Source organism: Tarenaya hassleriana, unplaced genomic scaffold (assembly GCF_000463585.1).
Source record: "Tarenaya hassleriana unplaced genomic scaffold, ASM46358v1 Cleome30, whole genome shotgun sequence".
Lineage (NCBI taxonomy): Eukaryota > Viridiplantae > Streptophyta > Magnoliopsida > Brassicales > Cleomaceae > Tarenaya > Tarenaya hassleriana.
The window spans coordinates 1,910,946-1,924,649 of record NW_010966178.1 but is presented as its reverse complement, the minus strand read 5'-3'; the positions used below and the strand labels follow the sequence as shown (position 1 = coordinate 1,924,649).

Genomic DNA, 13,704 nt, shown 5'->3' with positions numbered 1-13,704 from the left:
CGATAAAGGTAACGAAGTAAGAATAACCTCCTTTGGCGGGCGTGCGATCATTGGTCTGACTAAGGAGCTCATCCGCACGTTGTCCCTTTCTTGTAAAAGGACTCTTTGTCATCTTGCCTAATAAACAAGATTCGCATGCCTCCATTGATTCATAATCAAATGGATCCAAAACACCATCTGAGTGGAGTTTGGCGATGCGTTTCTCACTTATATGGCCGAGACGGCAATGCCAGAGGTAGGTTGGGTTCAAGTAGTTCACCTTGTAATCCCTCGTATCGATGTTATAGATCAGATTAGATGATTTATCGCTCAACACATAAAGACCATTAAATAAGTAATCATTACCATATAAACCACTATCTTTATATATCGAAAGAATCTTATTCTTAATCGAAAACTCAAAACCATCCACATCAAGACAAGAAATTGAAATGATGTTCCTGCTTATAGCATGTACAAAGTAACAATTACGTAATTCTAAAACATGTCCAGACAGTAAAAGTAAATCATAGTCGCCAACACACAATGCAGCAATATTTGCTCCATTTCTGATGCGCAGATTCACTTCACCTCTCGCCAACATTCTACTTCTTCGCGACCCTACACATTTCCACAAATGTGTGAGGTATATCCGGTATCCAATACTCAAGATGAAGAAGACAAAATGTCAACTTCTATAACGTTGATACCTGAAGATAAAGCTTCAGCAAACTTCTTCTTCTTCAGATCCTCCAAGTAGAGATTAAAGTTCCTACGCCAGTGTCCAACCTCGTGGCAGTAGTTGCATTCTCCCTTGTCGGGTTTGGACTTCGGAAACACGGTAACTTTTGCCTTCTTTGCCGATTCATTGCCCTTTCCTTTTCTTCGTGGTCGCTTTCTGGAACTCTTTCCAGATTGCATGACAAGGATACTCTTATCAGTCTTAACCTTTTGCTCAGCCGACACTAGCATCCCATGCAGCTCGGTTAATGTAATATCCTGATTCTCGAATAAATTATTTAATTTATTTATGGGAATAAAAGAAGGTTAATCAAGTCTAAAATATAAGATGATTGGCATAAATATGAAACCAAAGGATAAGCGGGACTAAAAATGTCAAAAACGTCAAAAAAATAAATAAAAATGGTCTAGACCGGTCGGTCCAAAGGTACACCGATCGGTCTGTACATTCACGAACCAGACCGAATGGTCCGACACTAGACCGGACGGTCTGAGAGTTAGGGGAAAAGTTGTCGAAAATTCCGACTTTCTTTAATTTTCGGCAGCGATTTTCTCGAGACACATCGACCTCACGCGCGAACAAACGCCACCGAGACATAGTGGACGATACCCTCTGGCCCTCCTACCCTCTCCCTACCCCTATGACGGCGATAAACGTCGTTTTAACCAGCTCGAACAGAGCAAGATGATCATTCTGCAATCCAGAAACCGGTTCTTTGAAAAGAGAGAAAAAGAGAGTTATTCAGGAGGATTTGAGGCAAAACAAGCTCAGGGGATCCTAAAGAAATGGCATAGAAGATTACTGGAAAGTTTCACGGCGTGAAACAACCCAGAGAGTTCGCACGAGCTCGGAGAAAAACACATCTCGCAGAAATCCGAGGTGAGTGGATTTGAGTTGGGTTTGTGAGATTCAATTCTCATGATTAATGGTGTAGATTAGTGTTTCTACAAGGATTAAGGACCTAGGGATGTTAAATAATGAGTGGGTAGCAATCGGGATTGAAATCGGATCAAAATCTGGTAAAAAATGGTGAAAATCAGGCAAGAACGCGCGGAGAAGACGAAACCCAGGACCCAGTCGACCGACCGGTCCAGACCTGGACCTTCCGGTCTGGGCCACATATGGAACAACCGGTCCAAAAATGATCTAGACTGACCGGTCCATGCTCAGACCGATCGATCCAGGGGTAAAAATGAAGTTAACCGATCAAAACGCGTAGACCGGACAGTCTGTTTATGGACCGACCGGTCTGGGCCACAAAAGTGCAAACGGTCCAAAAATGAGCTGGATCGACCGGTCCACACTCAGACCGATCGGTCCAAGAGCAAAACAAAACCGGTTGATCAACACGCGTAGACCAGACGGTCTGTTCCTAGACCGATCGGTCCAGGCGAAAACAAAAAGGGAAAAATGATCTGGAATGAGACCAAAGGAACCAGAACAAAATATTGGCGGACCGGACGGTCCAATGAACGGATCGATCGGTCTGATCTAAAAGTCAACCGAGAACACTCTCAAACGAATCAAACTATACTAAGGTTCTAAGTTATAATCAAATGTAAAATGATAAAATAAATGGGTTGGACGAATGTGAAAAAAGATGGAAGTACATAAATGGAGGAATCAAATTACAAGCCGAAGTGAGTACGGAGAATAAATTCAGGAAAAAATTCGGGAATGGTAATATGGAAATAAAGGATAAAGGGTTGTATACGTATGCATGTGATTGAATGATTGATGGACCCCGTACTTAGTACCGATTAACAGTGTGGAGTCAGTACTAGTGCGGGGGGTGTAGAACCAGTGTCGGTTGACGACCTTGGAGTTAGCACTGGTGGGTGTGTGGTTTCTGTAGTAGTACCGGTTGACGAACTTGGAGTCAGTACTATTATAGAAACGTGTAGATGTAACACCAGTACCGATTGATGAAGTGGAGTCAATACTGGTGTATTTGGGTGGATGTTTCTATAATAGTACCGGTTGACGAAGTGAAGTCAGTACTGTTATAGGAATGTTTAGTGAAGCCAGTATCGGTTGACGATGTGGAGACAGTACTGGTGGATCTGCGTGGTCGTCTTTGTAATAGTACCGGTTGACGATGTGGAGTCAATACTATTACAGAGAAGTAAGGTTGAATCTAGTACCGGTAGACGAATTGAGTCAGTACTAGATGATACTAAAAGGAAATGGTACCTGATAGTGCCGGTTGACGAATAGAGTCAGTACTATCAGGTATTGATAATGCATGGAATAATAATAATTAAAATTCAGGGAATTAAAATGGATTATTGAGTAAAAGTAAAATGGATAAACGGAATTAAGGAAATTCTTGTATTGAGAGGTTAGTTGGCACCATTCTCCATGAGAATGGGCTCTCCGGGCTCAACCCGAGCCATTCACTAAGCATTATGCTTAGCCCTCCGTTGTTGAATTTTTCAGATCCTGAGGAGCACGAGTAACGCACTACGAGCGACGACGAATTTGTGAAGGCAGCATCATGTACGAATATATTTTCCTTCTTTGTACGTTTTGAACTATGGAACACGGTTCTACGTTTGTACGGTTGTGTTTAATTACGTTTTCGGATATGTGTTGTTTTCGAAAGACATTGATGTTTGTTTCCGCTGCGTAATTGTATGAAAACAAATGATTTTTAAATTCGATTTAGGATTATTTTAATTGGTTTAGTCCATGTGATGCATCATGTTTCATGGGAAACAGGATTCGGGTGTCACAGTTAAGCTCTTGTCCATTCCATTCATATTATATTAAGATAAAATGTCAAAAACTATCAGGAAGAGAATGGAGGACCATGTCCTCCGCAAGCTCCTTATGCATCTTAGCGCCAAGTCGTTCGAGATCATCAAAATGACTCTTCATTTTGAGAACATGCGGACCGATAGGACACCCGTTAGCCAGCTTATAGTCTAAAAGGCTACACATAACCTTGAACCTCTCAGAGCGGGCTTTCTCTTCGAACATGAGCTTGAGTTGATCCATTATCATCCAAGCGTCCAGACCATCAAACTGTTTGATCAGGTCGGGAGTCATTATTCCAAGCATAAGGCAGCTTACATCACGGTTGTCTTTCTTATACTTCAAGTAAGCATCATTGACAACCCATGGTGCATTATTCGGTGGCTCCTCATCGACGAACGGTTCGTGGAGGACGTACTCCTTATCTTCGCTTCTGAGAACAATTCTCAAGTAGCAGCACCAGTCAAGGAAGTTCGCCCCATTGAGTTTTTCACGCTCAATGATCGATCGCAATGAAGGTGACAGAGTTGGTACACTACCAGTTCCACTGTTCACCATCTACAGAATTTTAGACAGTATGACACAAGAAGATATAAATATATACATAAACAAGCAAAGAACAGTTCTAAGCACATCAACAGAAAATTTAGACAAAAAACGATAAAAGCTCCCACTAAAATGATAACCCACGATATCTTCTTATGGGTACTAGAATCTAATTCCAAACATAATCTTTAAGTCTGCTTTGGCATTACCCCTTAAGATTATGCTAATCAGGTAGACCAACAATCTGTCAATCACATCCACTGCGATTCCTAGCAGTCATGAGATTATAGTATCACATACTATTGCATGTTGTATCTCATCTTGTACCATTGAGTCCAAAACCCTTTTGATAACCCAATTAAGCCTAAACCAAATTTGAGTTCATGGAATGAAATAACTTGGTACACCTCGCGTAGGCGAAACCTATACCAAATTATCTCTTCCACCCCGCCTCACAAAGAAACCCAGTGCACCTCGCATAGACAAAACCTACACACAGATGATCGATGCCTTGACGAGTATCCTACCAATAGGTGGTACATAAGCTTATATTTCAGAGGGATTTTTAGATGTAACCATTACACGATATGAACAACATTTGTTCATTCCACCATAACCCGATATGTAACAATTACATATGATGTATCATAAACAACCATTGTTTCATATACATCTACCAATAACCCTAGCAATAGGATTCTGAGGTTCAGGACGGGAGCCCCGACCAGGGTCCAGGGGCGGAGTCCTAGCTGTGGATCCACTGACCGGTCAACGGACGGGAGTCTGGGGGCGAGGAGCCCCCTGCCCGAGGTGCGAGGCGAAGCCCCATTGGGCCGGACGATTTCGGTAACACAGTTACCTGGGAGAACGCAGATTCTGAAGCAAATATCGAGGTCCTCAACGTCGATATCGAACATCGATATCGAGGTTCTTTAGCGTCGATATCGAGGTTCCTTCAACATCGATATTCTTCAGATCTGGTATCTGAAAATCTCGATGGTACTCGACATCGATATCGAGGTTAATTCAACATCGATATCGAGGTTAATTCAACATCGATATTCTTTAGATCTGGTATCTGAAAATCTCGATGTCGCTCGACATCGATATCGAGGTTCCAAACATCGATATCTTCCAGATCTGAATCTGAAAAATATCGATATTTTCTCAACATCGATATCGAGGTTCTAAGAAATCGATATCGGTGTTCTCAACATCGATATCGAGGTCTCCAAAATGTCGATATCCAAAAACGCGATATGTTCATCCCGATTTTCAACTTTATGATCGATCCAATCGATTCACGAGTTTCTGTATTCGATTCTGATCATATCAACACTTTGATATAACCAAATCAAACCAAACAATTGATTGTTTTCACAAAAAACCTCAATTCGTTTGATAGATTCATACAACGTAGAGAGCACACATTTGATTCTCTTGTTCAAAACCGATTTTAAACTCATATCAAACATGAAACAAGTTTCAATTATATGCCAACTAGACTCTGATACCACTGTTGGGATTTTGGAGATCCCTAAACATGCGTTCACAACGGTTTCTAGGGTTCCAATCTTGGATTTCACGCAGCGGAATATATAAAACAAAACTCAATCAATAGATCTTGCATATAATAATAAAGGTATCGATATACCAACCTGTTTCGATCAATGGACCTATCACAAATGCTGAAATCAAGCGCTCTCTACAGCTAGTCCACACTTACGGGCCTATGTCTGCTAGAACACGATCTGGAGGTCGGGAACGGAACCCAAAGCGATCCCAAGGGAGAGAGAATTCGGCCATGAGAGAGAGAGAGGAGAAAAAGAAACTTTTTCTTAATCTTCACTTACCCTAAAATTATGTCTAATACATAATTATAAGAGATTAGGTTTCATTAAACCAAATGGATCTAATGGCCTTTACTTAATCGTTAAGAGAAAATAAGCTCATTAACCTCATTAATAAATATATCGGCCCATTGGATCACGTAATCCCATCCAATGGATTTCTAATCAGTTTTGCAAATCGATCGTGGTACGAGCACTATATCCATCATGTAGGACAATACTTATAGTGTTTATCAATCACCACAAGACCATAAAAAATATATATATGTTTGAGAGCATTATAAAGCATTATATGAGTTGAATTCCAACGGGTGCTCACATTCATAGATAAAGAAGAGTCGGAAGCACAACTAACTTGTTCTGTGTATTCCTTAAATGCCTTCAACTTCACCTCTGATCATCTAAAATACTTCACACTTTTTCTAATTTTAACCACAGTACCATCAATCACCTTTAATCCACTTTGCACTATGAGATTTAGGATATGTGTACTACATCTCACATGAAAATATTCACCTTTGCCTAATAAAAAATTTTTCGCTTCAAAGAAATATTTCAAGATGTCCATCATACTATATTTGATGTAGCATTATCAACGGTGATTGAAAACACCTTCTTTTCGATACCTTATTCCTTCAAACAACTATTATCTTCTTTGCAAATTTCATTCATGTATGGGGAAGGGGGGAAGTAGTGAATGAAAGTATCTTGCTATTCAAGTTCCATTCATCATCCACATAGTGCCTCGTCAGACATATATAACCCTCATGACTTATAGCAGTCCAAAGATCAGTAGTCAAGCATATCCGACTACGAATTCTAGTCAATTCAAGCTTCAACTTCTTTTTCTCTCCCTTATAAAACTTAAGACAACAATATTCCTACTTATCATTTTCAAATCTGGGTTGGCATATTGCATCATCTCTCGATACATCTTATACTCCACAAAGGCGAAAGGGAGTTCATGTCCAATGATCATTTTGGTAACTTTTTCCTTCCAAATTGCATGATCAACTTTCTTTTCTCTCAACTTTCCAGCATGATCAATAATCATATTAGCCATGTTACCAAATCTAGGTTTCATTCTGCAATCTCTGATATGACGCTTCAAATGTGATGTCCCACTAGCTGATGAAGCAGACAATGATTTACCACAATAACTGCAAATGACTTTGTCTTTATCTGTGTGTTTCATATGATCCCAAACAAAAAGACTTTTTTCGTTTTCAACCACTTGTTCTTTTTTATCATCATCTTCATGTTCTGATGTTCGATCATCAAATTCTGCCTCTTGGTGATCATATTTTGTCTCATCAGCAATAGGATCATCGGAAATAACATTCATTACAAACCTAAAAAAAGAAAATAATTTAGAAACGTAACTCACAGATTTTTTACATATTCATAAAAAAATATTTAAACCGAATTCTTTTTTTTTTAACTGATAAAATTAAAAACCAACCATTGAACTAACATCCAGACTGAATTTCTTTCTTTTTTAACACATGAAAGTGAATTAAAAACTAACCACTGAACTAACATATGAAATTAAAAATCCTTATAGTGAAAAAAAAACATGTTTGATTTTTTCAAATAAAATTGTGAATACCTACCAGATTTATAATATTCTCAAATATATGATATTCTCACAAACATGAAGATCTCATAAACAGAAAGATCCAAGAATAACACTATCATGAGAATGAAGAAATCAGAAAGTCCAAAAAAATCAAAGTCAACAAATTTTATATCCAAAATCGAAGTTATCTGGAAAAGAAAATGATAATAAGAAAAGTAAAAATCAAACATGTATTTTAGGCAACAAGCGCAGTGGATCTTCTCTTCTGGTACGTAACATGTCCATCTATACACAAAATTATATACATATAGCAAATATAAAATATAAAATGGAAGCTTACTCAAAGTGCTAGCCAATGAATCTTCTCTTCTGACAGTAGGGATAGTCTGTATAATCGAAGGTATTGGAATTCAGAGATAAGTTGCATCGAATCCGAAAGCAAAACAAGAAAGGCACACAAGAAAACAAAATCATAGACGGTAGAAAAGATAAAAATTAGGGTTTCGTATGGGTTGAAGAAGATATGGATTATTGTATGTCCCAACATATTTTTAAATCAATTTATTTTCGAGTCGGTCCGAGAGAAGCCCAGAAATTTACGGGTCAGGCCAACCCGGCCCAAAACTCGAACGGACTTCAATTTTAAGGGCAAAGCCCATAAATATTTCGGGCGGGTTCAGACTGAGTAACGGGCCTCAGACTTTTTTGATACCCTAGTCAAATGTAGTTACCTAACTTCGGAGAACAATTTCTCTACCTCCAAATATTTTCCATATGAGAGGAACTCATCAATTCTCCTTCTTCCAACTATATGGACAACCCACCATCTAGGGGTGGGATGGGTCGGGTATCCGGAAATTTGAGGATACCCGAACCCGAACGTCTCGGGTTACATGTTTTATTATCCGATCTCGTATCTGTAAAATCGGGTATCCGAATTCGAAAACCCGTGAGATAATTTCCGGGTACCCGAGGGTACCCAAACCCGAATATTTTATAATTTTTTCAATTATTATTTTTAAATATATTTATATATACACACTCAAAATCATTCAAAATAAATTTAAATTATATTTATATCTAAAAGAAATTTATTTTTAAAAAATACATCATAAATATATCCAATAATATCTATATAATCGTAAATATTAAATAAAATAATACAAAATCTAATAAAAAATCTAAATTTTAAGACATTTTTTTATTATCGGGATACTCGAGGGTACCCATGAGATACTAACCTTGTTTTATTATCCGATCTCGTATCTGTAAAATCGGGTATCCGAATTCGAAAACCCGTGAGATAATTTCCGGGTACCCGAGGGTACCCAAACCCGAATATTTTATAATTTTTTCAATTATTATTTTTAAATATATTTATATATACACACTCAAAATCATTCAAAATAAGATCTAATTATATTTATATCTAAAAGAAATTTATTTTAAAAAAATAAATCATAAATATATCCCAATAATATCTATATAATCATTAATATTAAATAAAATAACACAAAATCTAATAAAAAATCTAAAATTTAAAATATATTTTTTATTATCCGGGTACCCGAGGGTACCCGTGAGATAATAATCATTACCCGAACCCGAATCCGAAAATTCGGGTATTCTAATATCAATACCCGATCTCATGTCTCGTTCGTTCGGATACCCGAATTTTCGGATACCCGACCTTCGGGTCGGGTCGGGTACTCGAAATCCGGGTATTTTTGCCCACCCCTACCACCATCCCTACAATCTTGCGACAGACAACTAACTTTTCTCTAGGATGTATCTTTATGATCATATCATCACCATTATCATCAATATGAATATTTCGAATTCAAACTCTTTCGAATCAACATCTCGAATCCAATAATATATCATATCAATATGTTTCGATCTTGAATGATACGTCTGATTCTTTCCAAAATGAATTGCACTCTAACTGTCGCACAACAAGATATATCTATCTTGTTTAAACCCAAACTGCTCAAAAAATCTCTTGATCCACAACAGTTCCTTACAAGTTTTCATTGCGGCGATAAACTCAACTTCAGTGGTAGAAAGTGCAATGCATTTTTACAACTGCGATTGTCATATTACAACTCCACTCGCAAATGTTACGAAGTAATCTGATGTAGATTTCCGAGACTGCGTAGCTCTAACCATGTCAGAATTCGTTTAACCAACCAACAAAGGTTTATTATCCCCAAACACAATTCTCAAGACAGAAGTTCCTCGAGTATATCTTATAATTCATTTCACTTCTTACCAAGGGTTTTCTCTTGATGGATTTGAAAGAATTTATCCTTGATCAAAAGCATGGAAATTATTCCCAACAAATAGGTTCACCGGTTTGAATTTGATGGAGTATTAGAGATACAGATTCATTAGTCTTTCCTTATAAATCATAAACACTAATTAGTTTATATTCGGATATTTGATTTATTAGTAAAATAAATATTATCTTATTTATCCAAAATTGAGTGACTCAACCGATAATTTATAAAACAAAGTTTCTTCCCAATTTTGAGTCCAATCCTCTCAAATATATAATTGGATCGAAATTTAGGTGAAGTACTGGATTATAAAAAAAATATTATTATTATCTTACAAATAAATGCTATAAATATCTAAAAATTCTGTCATTGTAAATTCTATCTGGTACTTCTACAGTTCTACTTAGCTAGTCCTTGAAAAAAAAAATATTTTTTTTATGCAATTTATTAATATGAGATTCTAAATTTTATAATACTATACAGAGAATTGTGAATTTAGCCCTTGATAATCTAAACTTCAAACAGCATAACAAAAGTTTGATAACGAAAAATTTTAAAGATTTTCAGATCTTGTAAATAATATTTTTTCGAAAACAGATAATAAAACCTAAAATTCTTAAAGAAGAAATAAAGTGACTGCGTTTTATGTACATAAAATAATCAACATGAGTGTGCAGTCTACATCTATACATATATAGTAGGGCATATCAACCAGACATTTATACAAATGCTGAGTCAGCACAATGATAAAATGCTATTTACGCTAAACAATATCATTAACATTTTTGTAATGATTAGTACATTTTAATAATCCATTATTAATTTTCCTTTTCCTCCTCTGTATATAGAAAAATATATTTATATTATTTACCAAAAATATATATTTATATTTATTATGACTTAAATTTGGACCAACATTTCACCAAAAAAAAAGAGGTTAGGACCAGCCATGTGCGTGGCGGGAAACAAAACTTCCACTCGTGCATGCGTGGGTCCCGCGATCACACGCTTTGGACTCCTAACTCGCACGTGAAGAATCATCTGAACCGTTCATCAAATTCTCGTTGAACAGGTTTAACGGTTACGATTTGACATATCGGACCAAACAAACGACTTGGATTTTGACCGAAGACCACCAAATATATATAATAAAATAAACATTAAATATATATATTTTTAAAATAATATTTTATCAAATATTATATACCTTATGTGTCTCTAATATAACGTTAATTTCTCAGATTATATATAAAGTAATAATAATATAGCAATAATAATATCCATGCAGTGATATAGTAATATTTATGTGGTAAAAGTAAATAAATTAAAATAATAATAATGGGTTTGAAAAACGGTGACGTAAGCGTGCGTTTTGACTCATTCTTTAAACCCACCTCCACTTGTCCTGTTCCCTCGCCCACCTTTCTCTTCCCATTAGCATTTCATTCATCATTTCTCATTTCTCTCTCTCCCGAAAAAATTTCTCTTATTTTCCCGCATTTTCTCGCCTGATTCTCTGTTACTTTCTCGCCGGAGAAAAAAACTGGAAACAACTAGATGAGGATGGATTACACCGGTACGTTGCCTAGCTTCTTCAGGTGTCCGATCTCTCTCGACCTTATGAGATCTCCGGTGAGCCTCTGCACCGGCGTCACCTACGACCGTGCCAGTATTCAGCGGTGGCTAGACGGCGGTAACAACACTTGTCCGGCGACCATGCAAGTCTTAAAGAGCAGAGAATTGGTCCCTAACCTCACGCTTCAGCGACTGATCGAGGACTGGTCCGACTCCGTCGGCCGGAGAAGCTTCGATTCGACGGCGGAGACGTCGCAAGAAAATGGAGTTCCCGCGATGGAAGAGGCGAATGATGCTCTAGCGAAGATGAAGCTCGATATCGATTATGAGATTCGCCTGGAGATGTTGTCGAGAATTGTCAGGTTTGCGAGAGAATCCGAAGCCAACAGAGAATTTATGATGAAAAAGGAGGGCTTCATCCCAATGCTCGTCGACATCATGGTATCAGTCGATGGTGGAGCACGGACGAGCACGAGATTCGAGCTCGTTCTTCGTGCGATCACGATTCTGGACACGATCAGGAGCGAAAATGGAGGAGATCGGGAGAGGTTTTCAAATCTGATGTTGACGAGGTCTAATGGCGATTGCTTGACCGCGATTCTCCTCGGGCTTCAACGAGGGAATCTGGAATCTAAGATCGAGTCTGTTAGGGTTTTGGAGTGGATCGCCATTGACGCGAAATCCAAGCTCGTGATCGCAGAACGAGACGGAATCTTACAGGAACTGATGAAATCGATCAACACAGAGTCCGATCCGACCTTGATCGAGGCAAGCTTATCCCTCTTAATCGCTATTTCCACACCAAAACGAGTTCGATCGCGGATAATCACAGCGAAAGCCATCGCAAAACTCAGAGACCTCCTCCTTACAGAGACGACAAGCGTAACCGCAGGAGTGACGGAGAAGACGTTGAAACTGCTGGAGATTATGTCGTCTCGACGCGAAGGGAGATCGGAGATACGTGGCGGAGATGGCTTGAACGGAGGATGCGTGGAGGGCGTGGTGAGGAAGCTGTTGAAGGTGTCGACGGCGGCGACGGAGCACGCGGTTGCGATACTTTGGATAGTCTGTTACGTCTTCAGATCGGAATCTCCGGCGGCGGTGACGGAGGAGGAGAGGAGAAGCGGAGTGGGAAAGCTTCTGGTGGTGATTCAGAGCAACTGTTCACCGGCGATCCGGCAGATGGCGAAGGACCTGATAAAGGTGATGAAGGTGAAGAATTACGCTTCATGTTTGGTTGCTTATGATACAAAGACCACTCATATTATGCCCTTTTGAGTTTTGGCTTCTTTTTTTGGTTATTATTATGATTGCGAATGTTTGTATGTTCATAAAATGAATATAGAAGATTGTAAATCCGATTTGGAAAAATTTTGTAGAGAGATTAATTAATATACTTTTATATTCAAATGAATTCAATTATTTTTTTTATGTTTTTCTTTGCTTGCACGCACATTGTCTCTATGATGTTGTGTGTTCTTAAGCTCTCTATGTTAAAATTGATTTTTGATTCAAATGTGCAGCAAGAAATAAACCTAATAACATTTACTTACATCTAAAATTTAAATTAGTTTGATTTAAGATTCAATTACAATATTTTTTTTCAAAATTCCATTAATCGGATTTAAAAATAAAATGTGAATAAAAAATACATTCACTTATATTTAAAACTGCATAGTTATGCATCTGAATAAAATCGAATCCATTTTAATATTAATTAAATTATTTTTTAAAAATAAAATTTGAATATAAAATATAATCAAACTAAAACAAAATTTTCGAGATAGTCTATTTTTAGCACATTTGGCCCAAAAAAATATGAGTTCACTATTTTTTTGGTTATGGTTTAGTTATTAAAAAAATGAAAGGAATTAGGTTCCTCGGAGAGTGGTAATGTGCAATTCAAATATTCAAACATTCTGCCTTCGCCCACCCCACCTTTCTCCTATTTTTGTCCTCTTGCGCCATATTTCCACCAATTTCCAATATTTTATATTTCGTTTCAAAAATAAAAAGTGAAAGAATATTCTTAACAAAATCTAATTTCTGACAATAAAAATTCTAGCTCTTTCAATTTTGTTTTTATACTCAGGTGAATCTAAGAAGTATACTCTCCAACTGGATAGTTAGTTTTGGAACTAATATAATTATATAGGTTACATAATTTATAACCTATTTTGATATTAAACTAAATATTTTAATTCAAAATTATCAATTAAAAGTTTACAATTTGAAATTAATTTTATGATCCAAAATGTTTTCAGGGTTGCTCTTTAGCGTTTCAAAATATTATTAAATCAAATAGATATAAATAATTTTTATAAAAATAGAAAAATTGAACCTCAAAAATTAACTCTTACCAAAAAGAATGTTTCCATTTCCAATAAACATATACAA

At 37.2% G+C, this 13,704-nt stretch overlaps 3 protein-coding genes across 3 annotated transcripts; 1 reads left to right on the top strand and 2 right to left on the bottom strand.

The window, feature by feature from the left end:
* Positions 1-645: 645 nt before the first annotated feature.
* LOC104820463 lies at positions 646-951 on the bottom strand. Its single transcript, XM_010550905.1, has one exon. It carries the CDS (start codon positions 949-951, stop codon positions 646-648), a length of 306 nt encoding a protein of 101 aa, XP_010549207.1.
* A 2,551-nt stretch (positions 952-3,502) lies between these two features.
* On the bottom strand, positions 3,503-4,036 carry LOC104820462. Its single transcript, XM_010550904.1, has one exon. The coding sequence runs from the start codon at positions 4,034-4,036 to the stop codon at positions 3,503-3,505; it is 534 nt and encodes a 177-aa protein (XP_010549206.1).
* A 7,062-nt stretch (positions 4,037-11,098) lies between these two features.
* LOC104820423 (U-box domain-containing protein 29-like) lies at positions 11,099-12,704 on the top strand. The gene has a single exon (XM_010550867.2). The coding sequence runs from the start codon at positions 11,290-11,292 to the stop codon at positions 12,583-12,585; it is 1,296 nt and encodes a 431-aa protein (XP_010549169.1). The 5' UTR covers positions 11,099-11,289; the 3' UTR covers positions 12,586-12,704.
* Positions 12,705-13,704: the final 1,000 nt, after the last annotated feature.

What these genes read in the sequence shown, in the direction of transcription:
- LOC104820463 (XM_010550905.1), bottom strand. Translation starts at nt 951, where the DNA reads ATGCTAGTGTCGGCTGAGCAAAAGGTTAAGACTGATAAGAGTATCCTT.
- LOC104820462 (XM_010550904.1), bottom strand. Translation starts at nt 4,036, where the DNA reads ATGGTGAACAGTGGAACTGGTAGTGTACCAACTCTGTCACCTTCATTG.
- LOC104820423 (XM_010550867.2), top strand. Translation starts at nt 11,290, where the DNA reads ATGAGGATGGATTACACCGGTACGTTGCCTAGCTTCTTCAGGTGTCCG.